The following is a 13563-nucleotide window of genomic DNA, read 5'->3' as shown; positions in this document are numbered from 1 at the left end:
TCCCCATGCCTTGCTCAGCCTGCTTTTTTATAGACCCCTGGACCACCAGCCCAGAGATGCCACCACCCACAATGGCTTGGCCCTCTCAGCTCTCTTGGAAAAATGCCCTGCAGCCAGTACTTATTGGAGGCATTTTCTCGATTGAGGTTTCCTCCTTTCATATAATTCTAGTTTATGTCAAGTTGATATAAAATTAGTAAGCACACTACCTATGTCTATGTATACCTTTTACTTTGTTTTTTCCCTTGGGTACTTATGTAGTTTTGTTTTAGAAATATCAGAAGGAGTAAAAAATCAGTGTCCTAACAATACATGGTTTACTCAAAATAAAATGCAGCTGAAGCACCCATCTGCATGGGTGAAAAAAGCAGGCACAATCATGTAAGCCAGAGGTTCTCAACCTTCCTAGTCCTGAGACCCTTTAATATAGTTCCTCATGTTGTGGTGACTCCAACCATAAGACTATTTTGTTGCTACTTCATAACTGTATGTTTGCTACTGTTATTAATCATAATGGAAATATTTGATATGCAGGATATCTGATGTGCAACCCCCAAAGAGGTCTCAACCTACAGGTTGAGAACCATCACTGTAAGCTAAGCTGGTTCAAACACATGGTGAACACCAAGCAAATGTTATTTGATGTGTTGCTATTTTATTTTATTTTTGGCTTTTTGAGACAGGGTTTCTCTGTGTGCACTTGGCTGTCCTAGAACTAGCTCTGTAGAACAAGTGAGCCTTGAGCTCAGAAATCTGTCTGTCTCCGCTTCCTGGGTGCTGGAATTAAAGCGTGTACCACCACACCAAGCCAGCTTTTTTATTTTTTAATTAAAAAATTTAATGTGTGCACTCATGGGTGGTGTACGTGTGTGGAGGTGTGCATGCTCATAAGTGTGCATCTGTTGGGGCCAGAGGTCTACATCAGGTGTCCTCCTGTTGTAGAATATTAAAGATGTGTTACATTTGTGTAATGATGCAAAGATGGGTTGCATTTTTTTTACATTGTATTTGTTTAACTCTGTGAGGGTGTGTTACTTTGCCTGTCTTGGCCTAATAAACACTTGATTGGTCTAATAATGAGGCTTTCTAAAATAGCAGTTATTCTTAACAAGGTCTGACTTGCCTTTCCTTGTCTTCAGTATCTCAAGTTGTTTCCTGGAACTAAGGTGGACTTCGAGTTCATTGAGAAAGATCAAATACCATAGTGTGGTATTGAAAAATGAGTTTTTTGCAACTTAATTTAGTCAACTTTGCTTCAGTTCCTGAAGAATGATCAACTCTTGAGCATGGGATAAGAATGCATACAGACTCAGGCTTATCCCCAGGAAGGTACAAAGACAAACAAATGAAACTAACAAAAACTCAAACAAAAAGATATCAATATGATGCTCAGGATGAAAAGAGCAACCAGAGCAGAGAATTTTTAAATCATCTCCTAAATATACAAAAGCATTTTATGGGTGTGAGCAAAGGATAGGCTCTAAGATACTCTACATGGGAGGCAATAGGAAGAGCTTGCTACGAGAAGCAGTGTGGGGTTTAAGCAGGTTAAGCCATTGTCCATGGCACTTGTAGAAAGACAGTTTACTAGAACAGAGAGTTTCAGACTAGGGAGCTGGAAGAGAAAACTTATCAAGCTGTGAGTCAAATACTGGTGGGAATTTCCCAAGCAAGTTCATTGGCAGCAGAGTAGGGGACAGATTTGTCAGGACTCCAGATCATTAGTGTTGACTTGTAGTCTATCCATTAAACAGCCACAGCAAACTATAGGGATCCAATCTGATTCATGGTTTGCTTTTATATGGTGTTTTAACTAAGAACAGTTTTCACACTTTTAAATAATTGAAAGCAAACTGGAAAAGATCATAAACTATTTTGACAGTTAGAACATATTTAAGTATCGGTCTCTAGATATGAAAACGGACCAGGACACAGCTGTGCCCCGCATGGATTCTGTATCGTCTGTGGCTGCTTTAGGACACAGTGACGGAACTGAGTAGCTGTAGCAGAGAACCTACAGCCTAGAAAACAGAAAGATCTATCACTTTAACCTTCACCCCAAAGCTGGCTAGACTCTGGCTGAAGAAGCTGATGATCATTCTTCAGGGTCACCAAGTTATGGACATCAGGAACATGGTTGTGAGAGCAGCGGGGCTGGACTGAGCTGCCGAGATGTGGGAACTGACAGCGTCAGCGCGGCTTATCATCAGGGAGAAGGAACGAGAAATTTGAGAACCGCTGTTGCTCTAAACACGGTGCTGACTGTGCTAAGTAGCCGCTTGTTCTGACAAGCTCTCCTCACAAACATCGCACTCCTTACGTAATCGCCCACAGCATGCCCGCAGGCCTGCTTGCTGGTCCGCCTCTCCTGCTCCTTCATGTTTCCCTCTCACTGGCTTTCTTTCTTTCTTTCTTATTTTTTTAAGGTACTGCTCTAAACATGACGTATTAAGAAGTGATGTGGACAACACAATGTTGGGTCTATCCCTTGTCTCCCAGCAATTTAAAGCCAGTCAATTGTACCTGTACCTTAACACCTATATTTACTCAGCTTCTCTCTAATTATACATTTCCCCACATGACAAGAAAAATTAGAGAGCAATTTGGCGATTTGAACTTGTTGAAGGAATTAGAATTCAAAAAGTCTTCCTGAGGGTGAATTTAGGCGAATTAAGCTAAGTTTTAGAGGAGCAAAGAAGTGTTTGGATAGGATACCTGATACAGAGCATGCACTTGATACAGGAACACCAACCGATATGAGAAATGGATTTATTTCTCTGTTTTATGAATGTTTTTAGAGCATTCTCTAACCATAGCTACTTTGGAGCAGTTTAGTACTGAATGACTTGCTGAGGGAAAAAGGTAGCTAAGAAATAATAAATTATACCTTAATAAAGGGAAAAAGGAAGCCAAGTCAATTGGCATGAAAACCAATGCTATACTATAGATTGGAAAAAGAAGATACAGTGCTTCAAATGGCATATGTCTTGGTAATGTGGGCATCAATACTACTATTAATAATTTAAATGATTTTGATAAATGCTACTGATATTTGTATTTTTTTTCACATTGGCATTCAATGTAATAAAGTGACTTCACGTTTTTACTGCCATAGAGCTCACCAGCTTAGGAGTGGGGAATAACAATCCTTGTTTTTCGTACAGAGAAAACAGGAGAGAGTTGTGCGTCTACTGGGATAAAGAAGTTGGTGGCCTCACGCAGAAACTCACTCTCAAAATTGTTTGTCTACATTGCTTTGACTGGATTCTCTCTATCTTTGTCCCATGATATCCCTCTTGCCCCCTAACACCAAAGAAAGCATGCCACTCAGATATTGCAGGGATCAGGGAAGGAAGCCAGAGTGGTACCTTAGCACGGTAGTGAAAAGAAGTACACACACACACACACACACACACATACACACACACACACCCCAGACCTGATCTTCCTCAGTCATTTTTTAATTCTTTATAAGCTCTCTTTATCATTTTTCTTTTCTTTCTCTTCTCCGTTTAATTCAAAAGACTATTTATTATTTAAAGAATCTGTCATAAAACTAAGGCATGCTTGGATTCAAATGAAAGTTTTGTTCATTTCTTATTCTACTTCTTCCTGCTAATAATCCAGCACCTCCTGTGTTTTTATTATGCATACACCATATAATTATCTTAAAGATTAGAATATAAAATACATCTCATTCATATCATCATCATTTTTTTTTTGCTAAATGGATAATTGGCCACTTTCATGTTAATACAAGCAGATTTGCAGTCAACAACTTAGTGCTTTGCTTGGATTTCTGTCTGGATTAAAAAGTCACTGTCAAACAAATACAACTTATATTTCATATCTCAGCATTGTAACCATATATTGTTGACCATTCTATCCTGATTTCTAAATATGTAAATTTATATATTTTTTAATCTGGCATGCACAGACATTTGTTGAAAAACCTTCCCTCCCTGTATCGACCCCAAAGTCTTGCTTACGTCTGCTATATGCATCTCCTGTCTTCTGCAGCAGATGAATAGCAAGCATTCAGAGATAGACGGAACAGGAATAAGGCTGGGGAGCTCCTTGGGCACAAGTGCGCATGGAAAAATAAGCACCTCATGGAAAAGTATTTTTATGTTATAGTAATTGCCATTCTAGGAACAGGTGTTTGGAACCCTACTCAAGGGAGAGCTGGAGATCAAAGAGGTCAGAGAGAGAACACTGAAGTTTCCATGGCTACCATCCCATGGGAAAATCATAACAAGAAAGGAGGGAAACAACTAGAGTCCCTTGGGCCTAGACACTATACTCCATAACCAGCAGCTGGGACAAGAAGATGGTAACACCAATTTTCCCTACTCAGTGTCCAGGCACAAAGATATAATGATGGTGCTGCAAGATCAATGCCATAATATTTCCTGATGGTCCTATATAGAAAGCAATGAGTTCTCTTTATTTCCATAAGTAAAAAGTATTTATTGCAAAGGCTTTGCAGTTTGCAAGAAGTTTCCTGCACTCACTGGGGTATTGCAGACAGGAGGGGTGTCCTGTGCCTTACTGATAGGTGAAGAAACAGCATTTGAATGGTTTAGAACTGAGTCAGAGCTGGTAATGAAACTGCTGGAAGTATAATTCTCTCTCATGGGATTCAATACCCAGAATTCCTCCACCAGGACATTACATTCTCTCCATCTTCCATGTATTGGACGAGTAGCATTCTAGAAAGAAAGAAGCCCATTTATAGACATGAGAAATAGCTAAATAAAAAAATAGCAGCATTATAGCCCAAAGCCTTACTAAGCAGTGACTTTATTATTATTATATTTAGCATTTGAATTTGCTTACCAACTAGAATATATAACCTGAATGGTTGGCAATTTAATCAACCAAACAAAAGCCTGCTCTACCATCAGGTGTTAGTTAGGACTGTGCTTTGAGGGAAAGATGATGTCACATGGAAAGAGCTTCCAAAACATCATGGAAGCTTACTGGTAAATATTAGCTCAAACACTAGGGTTTTCAGGAGGCCTTCTATAATCTTTTCCATGTACCCTCAAGGTTAGGTTTGGAATTTAATCGTAAAATTAGAAGGCAAGTAGAATTAGATCTGCAGTGTGTTATGCAGTTTAAGCTTTACTCTATTTTATAAACCATTTAAAATTCTACTGCCTAGAAACAAACGTTAAATGTATAGCTCTACAGCACTCTACTCTGTAGCTCATACAGTGTTTGTTGGACATATGATAGCTAATTCGTACAGAAGCCCTGTGTACAAGCCCGGCACTATTCTCATTATTTTACATATAGAACTTGTGTTTAGTCCCTACAAATAATCCTATGATATGAGGACCATTGCTGTCATCTTTGTTTTATAAATAAAGAAACTAAGGCATGAAAGAGTCAAATTACTTGCCCAAGTTCGGGTAGTCAGAACTAGGATTTGTCTCAGCAGCTGGGAACCAAGGCAGCACATTGCCATCTGAATGTTCAATGTTCCTAACTTGCCTAAAGTGTAGATGAAGAATGTACTGCCACCTAATCCTTCTGTTTACTTCTTTCCTCAGGTCACCTGTGGTGAGAGCCAGGAAGAGAACTTGTGTAGAGCCCTGGGTTATTGGCCTCATCTCTTTTTTATCCCTGATTGTCCTTGCTGTGTGTATTGGACTCACCGTTCACTATGTCAGATACAGTAAGTATGAGATGCCATGGTGTCACGTGTTTTGCTCCAGCTGTTTCCTCATGGAACTTCCTGTTTTGACTTGCCTCGGGGTTGTTTCTTCATCACTTTGATTTATTTGTGTAGCTAAGAACACTTTGACTGCTTTGTTTTTCATTTTAATCTCCACAAACCAAGGAGGATTCATTCTTCCATCTTTAAGGGAACAGTGCTTCCTGCTAGGAATAGAATGCTACTTTTCATAATAGCTGATAAGTGATAAAGGGATCTTAAGTAGGGGAAGACCACAGGTTATCTAGAATATAATGTCTTGAGTTAGCTGAGGTCACAGGACAACAACCTTATTTTAAAAAAAATCTAGTTCATCAAAATCTTAACATTCTAATGAGTGAATTAGACAATGAAATATCATGGAAGGCTAAGTTCTATTCTGTACTAAGTAAGTTGGAAAGGCGTTCACAATGGTGGATTATTAAATAAGTGCCCATGTTATTTAAAATCTCATCTTTGAATGTTAGTGATGACAGAGGACAAGATATGCTGAGGTTAATTATGAGGAGGTTCACTTTGTGGTTATGAGGTCTCTCACTGCCAGATGAACTGCTAGCTGCTGTTATTAAGAAGGTACCCAGGGGACTACAGAGCTATTCTTCCAGGATGTAACAACCCTTCTGAAGTTTCCCTGTTCTGTGCCTTGGGTTTTAATTAGTTGACTCAACTATGACCTCTTAGTTTAATATCTCCCTGAGTGACTAGATTATGTTTTGATATTGAAGACCTTGAAACCATAGAAGCTAATCACTTGATTCTAATTTAATTGGGAATCTGATACAGTTGCTTCTGTATACAGAGAAAGAGGAATCTGTAATCTGGTTATCTTCTGTGACTGTCTACAAAGTGCAATCTTGGTTTCCAGACCAAGGTGGATACATCTCTTTTGGGTGGTTTAAGGAAAAACAATGCTTAAAACAGATTTTTTTGATGTGGCATTTATACATACACAGGTCTTTAAAATTGGGGTATATTTTGATAATAGAAATTTCTCTGGATTATTTTTAATATAAAAGAGTTGCTAAAATAACATTACAATGCCTATATGTTATGAATATACTGAGCCTTATTATATTATAAGCATTGTTATTTCTGTATGCATGTGTAAGGCTATGATTTATTCATTTTTATATTTCCAATACTTTGAATATTCCTGGCATATATTAGGTCCATTATAAATGTTTATTTAATACTAAGTGATAAAAATAAATGACATATTTTTAGGATTATCTGTTTTCATAAGAAACCCCTGATAATGTCAGAGGCTTGATCACTTCTGTGAGAGCAAAACACTTCTTCATACATTTCTTTTGCCGTTTCAAAACCAAGTTTTATGAGATTATAGGTCTTACTCACAGTGTATACTGAAAACCAGGTCATGTTTTCCAGTAACTGGTTCCTGTATCATACTGTTTGATAATCAGATCAGAAATTGTAACACATGCCTTCCAATGCCCACACAACACACCTGAATAAACAATGATTCTTGTATGTTGCTATTTTGTATGTGTGATGTGTGATGTACCATCTAGGGGTGGAAACTAACAACCTAGTAGCTAAAACAATGAGCAGTCTGGAGCTCACATGCCAAACTCAATAGATGTGTTACAGAATAAAGACATGTGACTAGATTTGGAAAAACATCATTTTGAGTCTCACTTTGTGAAGCTAGAACAGTTTAGAATTGTTTGTATAACTCCTGTCCTGTGCCTTTGGGGCTCTATTTACATTTTTTGAGACTGTGGATGTCAGGTGGATCTGTTAGTGAACAACATCACTGTAAGTTGTAAAATTACAAGCCTATTAGAAAATTATCAATAAACTCATGTTCATACATACTTTTAACATGTTCAATAGTCATTAAATTACAAGAGATTGCATATAATGCTAGAAGCTGGGAATACTACTAAAGCTTAGTGGCCTATTTAAGTCTACAGAGCAGAGTACAGTATTGATTATATAAATTGTTCCTGTGGGTGATCCATATGAAAGTGCTGATTGTGACCATGTTTGCCTCTTCAAATGACAAATTCAAATGATCTAATCTATAATTTTAAAAAAGCTATGCTTAAGCAAATAAAGGGGCCTCTCACCTTCTTGATAACATTACTATTTAACGTTTGTTTGAGTACTGGTTACATCAGCATCAGCTTGGAACATTTAGAAATTCAAAAAATCTGCATTTACAATTATTTTGTTTTGCCAGAATTCCCAGGTGGCCCATTTATTCATATATTACAGCTTCAGAAGCAATATTTCAAACTAAAGAATGCAGCTATATAGATAGCTATAGTTAACCACGAGACAGATGTTTCAAATGCAAAATAGAGCTGGAGAGATGTTCTAATGGGTAAGAGTTTGCTGTGCATGCACATGTATCTGCATTTGATTTCCTAGCAGGTCACATGTGTCTGTAACTTCAGGGTTGGGGTATGGAGACGGGCAGATCCTATGAGCTTGCTGATTAGTCAGCAAGCAGAAAGAGAGCTTCAGGTTCAGGGAGAGATCCTGTCTCAGGAGATTAAGATGAGAGAGAGAGAGAACTTCATCCCACCTCCCCTGGCTTCCACATATGTATGTAATGGTGTGTGCATGTACACAGAGACACAGACACAGACACAGACACACACACACACACACACACACACATGCATGTACACACCATAAACATACCATACTAGCCAATAAGATGAAATAAAAAATGCAAAATAGAATAGCAGCAGTTTATAAAGATAGTTATGCTACTTTTCAATATTTCAATGACTTGAAAACTTTTCTTTCAAGCACTTATATTTCAGGGACTTGCCTGTCATTCATGTCATCTTGGCCATTCAAGGCAAGGTTTGTGTAGAAGGAGAAGTAACAAAAACACCCACTCTCGCTTGTCGCTCACTTTAGTTGAGATTGCCCGGAAGTCCTTGAACTTTCATTGCCTCTTCTTGTCATTTGCTGCTTAGGCCTGCCAGAGTGACCATCCATTTCTCCTTCTGTCCTGCCAAATCTTCTAGATGGCCAAGGTATTATCTTTAAGTTTACCAGGATTTTTGAATTAATTTTATAATAAAAACTTCATAATTTTTGGGGGCCTGCAAGAAGGTTCAGTACACAAAAGTGCTAGCCATACAAGACTGGCCATTTGATTTTGATCTTTGGAAGCCATGTCAAGGTGTAAGGAAAGAGCTGACTCCACAAAGTTGTCCTCTGACTGCCACAGGCTTCCCATGGCCACTTATGCCACACTCACGTGTACCGTGCACATACATATTTTTGTTTGTTTGTTTTTTGAGACAGGGTTTCTTAGTATAACAGTCTTGGCTGTCCTAGAACTTGCTTTGTAGACCAGACTGGCCTTGAACTCACAGAGATCTGCCTGTCTCTGCCTCCCGAGTGCTGAGAGTAAAGGAGTGCGCCACCACCACCCAGCATGTACATGCAATCCCATAGTTTTAATGAGTGGCTATTTGTTTTGTTTTGCTTTTTTCATTCTAAGAAGCTAGATGTCAAAGGAGACTGTGCTTTAGCTGGGCCTTGTTTTGAAATTCAGTCATATATTTTTTCTGGCTGTGTTATACTATTTTTGTCAAGTTATTTACATTTCTGAGACTGGAAACTGTTGTGGGCTATTAGTTGAAGATGTATGACATTTATGCAGTGGATTTTTTTTTTAATGATGCAAAGATGTGTTGTATTCTTTTATATTACATTTGTTTAACTCTATGAAGATGTGTTAAAACTGTGTGTTAAAGCGCTGTTAAAAGCTGTGTGCCTAAAAAGCCTGATTGGTCTAATAAAGAGCTGAACAGGTAGGAGAGAGATAGGCAGGGCTGCCAGGCAGAGAGAATAAATAGGAGAAGAAAAGAGAAGAGGGAGAAGCTAGAAGAGGAGAAGGAGAAGAGGATGCCAGGGGCCAGTCACCCAGCAACACAGTCAGCCATGAAGTAAGAAGGAAAGAAAGAGATATGGAATAGAGAATGGTAAAAACCCAGAGACAAAAGGTAGATGGCATCATTTAAGTTAAGAAAAGCTGCCTAGAAACCAGGCAAGCTAAGGCCAGGCATTCATAAGTAAGAATAAGTCTCTGTGTTTTTATTTGGGAGCTGGGTGGTGGACTCCCAGAGAACAAAGAGTAAACAAAATAAAACAAAACAAAATAAAACAAAACAAAACCAATTGCAGGAAACCCCTAAATACAGATAACACTGCTTTCTAATGGGTTCTTGTAATTTTAATGAGGCATATGAATAGCCTGAGACACTAGTGCTCAGTGTTAGCCAGGGTTTAAGGAAGAATGGGAAGGAAGCGGGGAGAGGAAAGAACCCGAGCCTGGGTGAGGTATAGTCCATTTTCTTACAAATAACCATGTTCAATGGTCTTAGGTTACTGTTATATTTGTAATGCTTGGTACAACATCTGTCACAAAAATGTGGTAGGCATTAATATCCACTGAAAGTAGACTCAAGTCTCTAACTCATTCATGTACAGGAGAGGGAAACTGCACTACATTAACTCTGCAGTAGGTCAAAAGACCAGGTGCATGAATTGATAGCAGAGACTGGACACAGTGGCTAAGAAGCAGACAAGACATTCCCTAAACCCAGTGGGAGAAAATAAGTTCTGTGACAGAGGAGTCCAGTGAACCTATTTAGTGTCTATAAAGGCCACACCAGCTGGCAATTCTAGCTCCCTAAATTTCTATTTTCTGAATTCCTACTCTCATTTCCATTTCCAGAAAAATATTTTTTCTCACACTACATCCAGAATTGATGAGTAGTTTAGTGAATGGGGAGGGGTCTACTTCTTTAATATAAAGTAATTTAACCCTGAGAAGCTTCTAAATACAACCTGATGTGCTCATTCAGAAGGCATGACTGCATCCTTTGGACTAACTAAAGAATGGAAAACATATGAGTAATTAACCCACAGTTCCCATGTGGTGTTTATACAGCACTCCAGAGCACCAGGCATTTCTCACCACCTTTACACTCTATATAATAGTATGATGAGTATTTCCCTTTATTCTGAGATCACTCTGGAGCCTGGAGCAGGATGATGGAGCTGATGACCGGGGGTTGGAACATTCCTTCTTGTCTTAGTGTTTCAAGTAATCACCAAATGGGGTAATAATGATGCTTTATATATCTGATAAAGATTATGATGGGTTTTGCCTCTTTCCTTGTAGATCAAAGGAGGACCTACCATTACTACAGCACATTGCCATTCACAAGTGACAAGCTGTATTCTGAATTTGGAAGAGAGGCTTCTAAAAATTTCACAGAAATGAGCCAGAGAATTGAAACCATGGTAAGTAGGTTTTTTCTCCATGTTTATGACACTGAGCATATCTTTCTGAAATAATCAATTGATTCCCTGCGTATGTTTGAAAACTGATAGGACATCATAATAAGGGATCTGAAACAAAACTCATAATAGCTGACTTAGAAGACTACATCAGTAAGGCCAAACCAAGTAGCATCTAGCCATTGTGAATGTCCCTCCCACTCTCTTTTTCTACAATGTATTACTTTTGATCAACACAGTGCAGAAATTCTGGAGCTGTGGGGCTGACCCAGAATAAGGTTCTTTTACACAGACATCCATTCTAGGGAAGAGTCTCCGAGCAAAAGAATGTAGAGATTAAAACCATTCAGACCCATACATAAACACTGTGCTTTACTTGTAGACTTATCTAATGTATCAGTTTGGTACATACAAGGCATCAGTATTCATCCTGCGGGAGGAATTCACTAGTTAAGAAAATAGAAAACCAGCAGCACAGATCAAAAGAACAAAGGCCTGAGTGATGAATTTCCATTACTATATTACTTAGACAACAATTTGGAAGTTTCTTGGCTATTGAGATAATTTATGGTATGACATGATGGAAAGAGAACTGAAGAGCAACTTCTGCCATGAGCCGTCAGTCAGTGACATGTCAGTGTGTGGCAGATCACTTTTCATTCCAGACAAATTTCCTTGTATGTTAATTCAGCTTTTAAGTTAATGCAATTTGCAAAAATGTCTTTTAGTTTCAATATTCTGAATAGGGACAGAATGGAAATAACCTACATTATTTGTTGCTGTAGTGAAATACTTCAATAGTCTAGTTCCTAATGCATGGAGGTTATTTTGGTTCATGGGTTGGAAAGTGCTAGCTCAAAGGGTTGTATCTAAAGATGATCTTCCCTTCTTGGCAGATACGGCAGGGAGCCTTACCATGTCACCACACTAAAGACGGAGAGCACTTGAATAGTGAGTCTCTCCTGCTCTCTCACTCTTCTTCAGAGCCACCAGCATTCAATCATGAGCTCTACCCTAATAACCGTATCTAATCTGACTCACCTCCTGAATGCCCCACCTTTATAAACACTATGATTTTTCACTCTCTAACTACATTACAATGGGGATTAAATTTTAGTGCATGAAGCCCTGGGAGGCCTTCCAACCATGTCTAAATCTTAAACCGACCAACACCCTTTCATGGAAACTGTAGCTCTCTGAGGTCCTGGTGACTTGTGTACTTGCGAGGAAAACATCAAAGGACTTCTTCCCTAATGTTAATACACATGTAAAGTAAGAAAAGTGAACTGAGCTCAGAAAGCCGAAATGTCACTATATCCCTTGTGTTTTGGGCCATTTACCAAAATAAATTTTCTAAGATCCAAATTAATTTCAATCTAAAAGAATATAGATCTTTAGTACCTTCCAAATCAATAATAATTTTGAAATACTTGATAAAAATAAACCCTTAAGTGAAAACATCCAAGTGAATCAGCAATACAAGGACATAACTGTACTATAGTTGCTGTAGCATCAGTTCTGGAACCAAGGAAATACAAGAACAGAATAAAAAGTTAACTCTTTCTGCAAATCACCAGTCTGCACTCACTGTGTCTCAAGAATATCCACACACTAAAAACAAGAAATCACTGAACTCTTTACTTACTCAAGTCCTGAATTTTAAAGTTTAAATTCACTTGTATGATTTATAGCCAGAAATAGCTTCACAAAGATACGTCTGTCATCATACTAGAGGAACTTTGTAACTGTGGTTGTTCAGAGCTCCAATTCACGGACTTTTCTCAGAACATTTCCAGTCTGATCTGGACACTCAGTCTGTGAGCATACTTAGTCACTGTCTCATCCAACCCTGACACACATTCGTTCCTACAAACCACTGTCACTTAGCAGAATTACTTCATTCCTTCTTCAAAACCATGAGTCTGAACAATTTTTTTTGTCCTTTAAATGCTCAGGCATTTTGTCACAGTGATAGAAGTCTGAAAAACTAAAAGAAATGCTTCATTTTGTCTGTCTGCAGTAAAAGTTCTTAACTCAGGAAGCAGAGGATGAACTATTTTAAGGAAACAGCATGCTCACTGTCTTTGATAGCCTTCCAAGCAGAGCGTGTTAGGTCCTCACTGGCCTCAATGTGGCTGTCATTCTGAATACAAAGCTCAGCTCCTGACACTGGGTAGGATACCACAGAGGACTAGGCAGCTTCAGTCCATTGTAAATGTTCTCAATGTGTTTTGTTTGTTTGCTTGCTTTGTTTTGTATTTTAATTTTCTCTGGAGCATTGGATTAACTTGAAGGATTTCAGAAAACTGTTCTTGCTGATGTGTTTTAAATGTCTTGAAACAGGTGAAAAATGCATTTTATAAATCTCCACTGAGGGGACAGCTTGTCAAGGCTCACATCATCAAGTTCAGGTGTGTAGACCGAAGATGCTATGCTGGATTTAACTTAATGAAGAGACTTGTTTCAATGCTGAAATTTTTAACTTGGTCACTGACAAATATGTTGTAAAATACTGGTGATGTGATGTGATTCAGTTTTACAAG

General features: G+C 38.4%; 1 protein-coding gene across 3 annotated transcripts in view; it reads left to right on the top strand.

The window, feature by feature from the left end:
• The window catches only part of LOC128108575 (transmembrane protease serine 11E), a 113937-nt gene that overhangs the window by 80026 nt on the left and 20348 nt on the right, over positions 1-13563 (top strand). For all 3 annotated transcript variants that reach the window (XM_052735309.1, XM_052735308.1, XM_052735307.1), the window contains 3 exons: positions 5559-5683; positions 10902-11023; positions 13364-13431. In XM_052735309.1, the coding sequence (XP_052591269.1) occupies positions 5559-5683; positions 10902-11023; positions 13364-13431 (315 nt within the window). The remainder of the gene's footprint in view (positions 1-5558; positions 5684-10901; positions 11024-13363; positions 13432-13563) is intronic.

The sequence above is a fragment of the Peromyscus californicus genome, unplaced genomic scaffold, assembly GCF_007827085.1.
Source record: "Peromyscus californicus insignis strain IS unplaced genomic scaffold, ASM782708v3 Scaffold_13__1_contigs__length_99412109, whole genome shotgun sequence".
In the NCBI taxonomy this organism is placed as follows: Eukaryota; Metazoa; Chordata; class Mammalia; order Rodentia; family Cricetidae; genus Peromyscus; species Peromyscus californicus.
The sequence above is the reverse complement of the archived record's forward strand: the minus strand, read 5'-3'. Positions and strand labels throughout refer to the sequence as shown.